The sequence below is a fragment of the Crocodylus porosus genome, unplaced genomic scaffold (assembly GCF_001723895.1).
Source record: "Crocodylus porosus isolate Cpor-Errol unplaced genomic scaffold, CroPor_comp1, whole genome shotgun sequence".
Taxonomy (NCBI): Eukaryota; Metazoa; Chordata; order Crocodylia; family Crocodylidae; genus Crocodylus; species Crocodylus porosus.
The window spans coordinates 59,618,478-59,625,735 of record NW_017728918.1 but is presented as its reverse complement, the minus strand read 5'-3'; the positions used below and the strand labels follow the sequence as shown (position 1 = coordinate 59,625,735).

The 7,258-nt window shown below is 43.0% G+C and overlaps 1 protein-coding gene across 4 annotated transcripts in view; it reads left to right on the top strand.

Moving 5' to 3' along the window:
• COL12A1 (collagen type XII alpha 1 chain) overlaps positions 1 to 7,258 on the top strand; it is a 132,015-nt gene that overhangs the window by 41,891 nt on the left and 82,866 nt on the right. For 3 of the 4 annotated variants that reach the window (XM_019537644.1, XM_019537646.1, XM_019537645.1), the window contains exons 14-16: positions 647 to 916; positions 3,538 to 3,804; positions 6,231 to 6,423. The exons of the other annotated variant lie outside the window; for it this stretch is intronic. In XM_019537644.1, the coding sequence (XP_019393189.1) occupies positions 647 to 916; positions 3,538 to 3,804; positions 6,231 to 6,423 (730 nt within the window). The remainder of the gene's footprint in view (positions 1 to 646; positions 917 to 3,537; positions 3,805 to 6,230; positions 6,424 to 7,258) is intronic. 4 annotated transcript variants of the gene reach the window in all.

The window sequence follows — 7,258 nt, the reverse complement described above, 5'->3', positions numbered from 1 at the left end:
CCAGTAACCAGTCAGTGACCGGGGGAGGTTTCCCCCATGGCCAGTTTCACTGATGGGAGGGGTTCTCCACAGCCAATCTCACTGGAGGGGGCTGTCCCCCCTACAGCTGATCACTGCGTCTGACACTTGCAGAGGGGCACCAGCACTCCCACCTGCCCCCCGCCCATTGCCTAAGCAGCGAATGTGGCCAGTCAAGGGGTACACCGGCACTTTCAGGGGGTGCTTGTAGCACCCGCTACACATTGCCACTGCCTTTGCTCTTTGTTCTGTTATCTTCCACCGCTGAGAACAGTCTAGCTCCATCCTCTTTGGAGGTACCCTTCAGGTAGTTGAAGGCTGCTATCAAATTCCCCCTTCAGTCTTCCCTTCTGTAGACTAAATTAACCCAGTCATGTGCCCCAGTCTCCTAACTGTTTTTGTTGCTCTCCACTGGACTCTGTCCAACCTGTCCACATCCTTTGTGTAGTGGCGGGGGGGGACAAAACTGAACACACTACTCCAGGATGTGCCTTAACAGTGCTGAACAGAGGGAAATAATTATTTCCCTTGATACTTATTTTTTTCTTTTTATGGTAATGTTAGACATTTTATTATAATGTCTTTGCATCTAGTCATCGTTTCTCTCTTATTGCTCCCTATCTTGCAGAACGTGGTTCAGCTCGTGATTTGGTGGTTAAAGATGTAACTGATACTACAGCTGGACTTTCATGGACAGCAGCTCCAGGAGCTGTTTATGATTATAGGATAGTATGGAAATCACTTTATGATGATACAATTGGAGAGAAAAGAGTCCCTGGAAATATACTGGATACAGTGTTGGAAGGCTTGGAACCAGAAACTAAATATAGCATTTCAGTCTTTGCTTCCTACAGCAGTGGAGAAGGAGCACCTCTAGAAGGAGAGGCTTTTACTGATGGTGAGTATAGTACAGCATTGCCACCGTGTACTGCAGCTTAAATCCTGACCTTAGCATACTGGGACAGTTGTTCCCTTCTCCTGAACACATGGCATTCTTATTAATGTTATAGAATAAAAGAATAATAGAAAAATAGAGCTGAAAGAGAATTTAAGAAGATATCTAATCCAACTTCATGCTTAAGGCAGGATCAACCCTATCTAAAATGTTCCAGACAAATGCTCGTCTAATCTGGTTTTGAAAAGTTCCAAGGATGGAGATTCCATAGCCTCTGTAGGTAGCCTGTTCCAATGCTTAATTTGCTTCTTATAGTGAAAAACTTCTTCCTAATATCCGACCTCAATTTCTATTGCTGCAATTTAAGACCATTGTTCCTTGTCCTGTTCCCTGCAGCACAAAGAATAGCTGATTCCCATACTTTATCTAAACTTCAGGTAGCTGAGGATTATTATTAACTTCCCCCAGCTTTCTTCTTTCCAAACCTAAATTATCCCAGTTCTTCCATCCTTTTCTCATCACTCATGTTTCTTAGATCTTCAGTCATTTTGTTGTTGTCTGCTGGACTTTTCAATTTGTCTTTGTCTTTCCTGAAGTGTAATGCCCAGTGCTAGATAGACATCATACTCCAGGTGAGACCTCACTAGTACTCAATAGAGTAGAAGACTGGCTTCACTTAATTTGCAGGTGACATTTCTCTTAATACAGTGGACTGTGCTATTGCCTTTTTTTGTAACAAGGTCACACTGTTGATTTATATCAGCTTGTGATCCAGTATAACCCCCAGCCCCTTTTCTGCAATGTCCCCACCTAGCTAGAAATTCCCCAGTTTGTATGTGTGCATATGATTATTCTTTCCTAAGTGTAGGACTTTATACTTGTCCTCACTGAAATTAATTTAATCATGTTTGGAATATTTTTCCAGTTTATCAAGGTCATTCTAATTCTGATTGCAGCCTCCAGCACTTGCACAATTCCACCAATTTGTGTCATCTGCAAATTGGCTAAGAATCTACTCTATCCCACCTTCCAAATCTTTAATGAAGACAATGAGCCATATTAGAACTACAGTAGACCACTGGGGAAACCCACTGTCCATCACAAGTCACTTTGCTTGATCAAAAATGTTAAACTGCAATTCATTTATATAATATGGATATAGGTTCTTTTGTTCTTGTTTGTGTTAATACTGTCCGACTCTGTGAATGGTCTCTTAGCAACTAACAGCTCTTCTTGCAGAATAAGGACCTGATCATCATATCATGGGGCTCTGTGGGTTGGAGGGTATGGTTGCCAGAGAAGAGGGGGAAATTAATAAGGTGCCCAGGATAAAGAAGAGAGGTGGAAAATGTTCCAATGGGGATAATACATTTTCCTGCCACGTTTCCCCTGCTTTATATATAAATCTCAAACCCACGTTCAGGTGAACAGGCTTGATATTTGCTATGCATCTTGCCCATGCTTCTAAATTTTTCTTATGTGGCCAACTTGACGTAATATTAATCTTTCTTTTTTAATGTTAACACAATAGAGTGAAGTTCCAAATGCTAAGAGAGGGTACTATAGAGTTTTGTTGCATACCCTTCCATGAGATGAATTGACTGACTATGACACCCAAGATGGCTCTGTCTTGCTGAAACCTGGATGGTGCATCCCCCATTGGCAGCCAAAATCATCTTCACTGTCTGCTTCACTTCAGATCTTTTATAGTATTTGTAAAAGGCCAAAATATGATATAGAAGCCTGGGAACCATAGCCTTAGGAGTGATAGTGAAATACTTTCTAACTCTCTGCATGCTTTAATACTGTTACTGGCAATAGTGATGGGAGACTCCATTTGTTTGGAGCTTACCTCTCAAGAGTTTAATAGAAACTTAGCAGTGCCATATAAGAAAAAATCTAAATTTTAAAAGTGGAAGTCTGAATTTCTTAATTTTGCCTGTACAAAAGACAAGTAGTGGTTGCAGGACTGGGCCCTTTGTTACTGGCAGTTGAAAGTGCTGAATCCATTCTTTACACAGCAGGGCTTTCCAACTTGTGACTTGCTGCCTTATGTTGCCTGTGAGGGGTTAACCTGAAGCCCATGGACCCTCACCCAGCTGTCATTTCCACAACTTTTCCAGCTGCTGGGACCCTATGGCTCAGGGAGCTCCAGGCTCTCATGATGTGGAGCAATGCAGTGAAGTGGGGAGTGGGAGGTGCCAGGACAGTGCAGGGTGGAAGTGGGGAGGGGAGTGGTGTTGGTGTAGTATGCTGCCTGAGGGGCCTATAAATTGCAGTTGGTCACTTAGAAATTAGACAGCCTTGATTTACACTATGGATTTCCAAAAGCTATTACTATGTAAAACTGCTAGTTATGATGGACTGATCCATTATATGAACTGTGCTTTTTTTTTACTGTAATGGAAAGCAACTGTTACATTCATTTACACCAGAAAGATTTTTCATACTGGCTTCTTAGATCATAGATGAACTCTTCATTTTGTTTAATGAGTTGCTGTCATTGTGATATGTGAGGAAAAGTTCTGATTGTAGTCATACAACAGAGTGAATCTGTAGACACACATCTGTTCATGTTTTGATGCGACATAGTAAACACTTATCCATATTTTTGTACCTTAAAGTGTCACCAAATGCCAGGACTGTGACAGTAGATGAAGAGACAGAGACTACAATGAGAGTTAAATGGCAGCCTGCACCTGGGAACGTTTTGAGCTATCGTGTATTATACCGACCACGTAGTGGAGGAAAGCAGATGCTTGTAAAGGTGTCACCTCCATCTACAACCAAAGTGTTAAAACGACTTAAGCCACAGACCATGTATGACATTGCTGTTGTTCCTGTATATGATTTTGGAGAAGGAAAATCAAGAAAAGGAAAAGGAACAACAGGTATGCATGATCTAAGAAACGTGATTGCATAGTCAGAATTTTATGATTAAAGGTAATGATTCTAGGGGGTAGAAAAACAGTGGTAGGTTGCACCAAGTGTCAGTCTGTTGTTTGCCAGATCTTTCAAGACCAAAGAATAAACAGAACTAACAGAAATTAAGAGCAGGGATTAATAGAAATCGCTGCAAACCATTTAGGGAGTATTCTATTGAAGAGACAAAATTCTGTCTTGGAATCCTCTGGATGTGCCATAATGTATGTTAAACCTTAGTCAAGGCTTTGAATAGTGGACAGTCTTCATATTGAGCCTGTCTTTATGTGGGGGTTGAAATAAGGCCTTCCATGATGATACGTTTTTGTTTATATGTATCTGATTTTCCTGTGTACTTGAATGAGGGTTAACAAAATTTTCTCTCTAACTTGGTATATAATTTTATGTAACTTCCCTTTTGGCCCATGGGCTACCTTGAAAGGTTCTACAGAAGTCCATTTTATTCCTTCTTTTTCTGCACACGTATGAGGCTGTTGAGTTAGAGGAAGTGCACTCTGTGGTGTTTTCAAGACACTGATGACACTGTTTTTAAGACACTGATGTCACATGTCTATTTTGTCTGATGGAGGCAGTGCTGCTAGACAGTTTGCCCAGTATTTAGTGAAGATCAGGGCACATTTGTGAACTAGTTAGATAAAGTTCTGTCTATGATTTATGCCGATCTAGACAGGAGTAGGAAACACCTGGGAGATGTGACAAATTACTGAATGAAGTTGTGGGCCCATAAAACATTAATTTGAGGTCAAGACTGGGCCTCCAGCTGTGTTTGGACAGCTCCAGTAGAGCAACAAGGGCACTGCAGGGTTTTGGTTATCCTTGGTCTAGAGTAGGGGTAGGCAACGTTTTTTGGCTGAAAAACACCACAATGCCTACCTTGGAAGGTGCTGGAGTGCTGGCATGCCAGAAAAACAAAATGAGGGCAAGGGGTACATGGCAGGATGCCCTGCTTGTGCCCCTTGCCCCCCACCCAAACCTCCTGTCCCCTAGCCCTGCTGCCCTGTGCCCCCAAGCCCTGCTGCCCTATGCCCCTTGCCCCCCAGCCCTACTGTCCCTTGCAACTGCACAGGCACATTGGGGCCAGCTGTGCTGCCCTGCTGTCCACTTTGAGGTGTGCACGCAGTCGCCGCCAGCATGGAGCTGATGCCAGAGCTGTGCAGCATGGCACAGCTGTTTGCAGTCTGCCCACTGCTTGCTGTAGCTGCCCAGAGCCCAGGCTGGCTACAAACAGCTGCGTCGGGCTCTGGAGCCCTGCCATCAGCTTTGTGCTGGGAGCAGGGGAGAGACGGGGGCTGCGCTGCCTCAGACCCCTCCCCCACTGCTCGCTTCGACATGTGGGTGCACGCACTGGTACAGAGCTGATGCCGGAGCCTGACACAGTTGTTTGAAGCCTCCTGGCTGCAGCCAGCCCCGGCTCTGGGTAGCTTCTGTCAGCCAGGAGCCCAGGCTGCTCCCAGCAGGCAGTTGGGATGCTGCAAGCCCTTCTAGGAGCAGCCTGGGCTCCCCACTGGCAGCAGCTACCCAGAGCTGGGGCTGGCTGTGTCGTGCTGAGTAAAATGGCCTTGTGTGCCATGCTCAGCGCGCATGCTGGGGATTGCCGACCCCTGGTCTAGACTAAAACAATTTCTTTTTCAGTTGCTGTGACCTCAGCCTTTGTCATCTTGAGACTACAGCATTGCAATGTGGTTCAAATCAAATCAGTCAATAAGAGGCCCAGAACATAGCAGCTTGCTTATTAAGCACTGTGCCATGTCTGGAGCACCTGGTTTCAATGCTCTATGTTCTGCATTGGCTGGCAGCTAGTTTCCAGTTGGAATGAAAAGTTTGATTCTTGACCAATAATGATTTAAATGGCTTGAGACCTAACCACCTCAAAGACTTGCTGTTTCTCCTCACCACAGTGACAAGGCTGTTGTCAGTGAAAGGGGGTATGTCTTCTCATTACTAAGAGGGCAGAACATTTTTTATGAAGGGCCTCAGCTTCAGAATATATTCATTTAACTAGAAATAGCTCAAATCTGCACCTTTGAGAAATACTGCAAATGATTTTAGTCTTGAGGATAAGAAGTTTTCTAAGGGATGGTTGGGCTTGATTTCACTGGTGCTGGGTAATTTTCTTATTTTCTTGTTTTGAGTTAAGGAGCTGCTTACTTTATCACTCACATCTCAGTACTCTCAAGTATATTAAAGCAGAAGCAACAGGAGCCCAGAATAGCTGCTTTTTAAATATTGGTCATAAATTGAAACCCCCCCCCATTTAACTAATTAAATAACTAAGACCATATTTGTAAGCAAAATTTTTAGAGTGATATTTCTGGTGGGTTTCATAAATATGAATTATGTGAATCATGGATGTATTTTTATTTGAACATTGCAGCCTCTCCATTTAAGCCACCCAGAAATCTGAAAACTTCTGATTCTACTATGTCCAGCTTCAGAGTATCATGGGAGCCAGCCCCTGGGGAAGTCAAAGGATATAAAGTAACTTTTCATCCTACAGGAGAAGATAGGCGCCTTGGAGAATTAGTAGTGGGGCCATATGACAACACGGTTGTATTGGAGGAGCTTAGGTATAATCACATATTTTTAAATGTGTTAATACTTTGTTCAAGTATTTGAAAATCAAGTGGTACAGGTAGGGAACATACTGCACAATCAGTATTTTGCAGGAATATGTTTATTAAATATATGTACTTTTCAGAATAAAACCATTTCCCTAAGTGATAGTGCTTTTGTAGTTAAGGCTGCATGGAGGCCACCATGACATTGAGACTGAAATGCTAGACAGAGCATCCTTCATAAGTAAGAAAAGCCCTTAAGAGTAGTAGGTTTGAGGGCATTGTTCAGCCTCTGAAAGATACCTGGTAGCATGGATTTCAGTGCCATCTCTCAAATTGCCCAGCTCAGTTCTCATTATCCTCTACGTTTGGGCAGATGAGAGAGACTATGTTTGGCACTAGTTGGGGAGGTGATGGAAAGACTGGGTTCTCTCTCAGGGCTTTTTAGTTGAAGTCAAAGGTATCTAGTTTAGTTTCAAATACAGTTCAATGGTTATTGTAATAAAAGACCTGAATTTTAAAGGAATGTGTCTGAGCATGTCAAATACCTAAATGGTTCTGGGAATTGCCTGTGAGCATGAGGAACAGCTTGCGTGCAAGCTGAATGTCCTAAGACAGGCACCATTAAAACCTGGCTTCAGATGAATGAACTAGAGTCTATAACTCAGATCTGGAACCAGATCCTCAGTTCATATAAACTGGCATGGGTCCATTTCCTTAAGTAGAAACATGCCAGTTTATACCAGCTGAGGGTCAGGAATTTGGATTTTATTTTTCTGAACCTTCTTTTTTTGTAGAATGAAACCGAGCAATTATTTTCTATGCACATGTAAGAAAGACCGTGGGC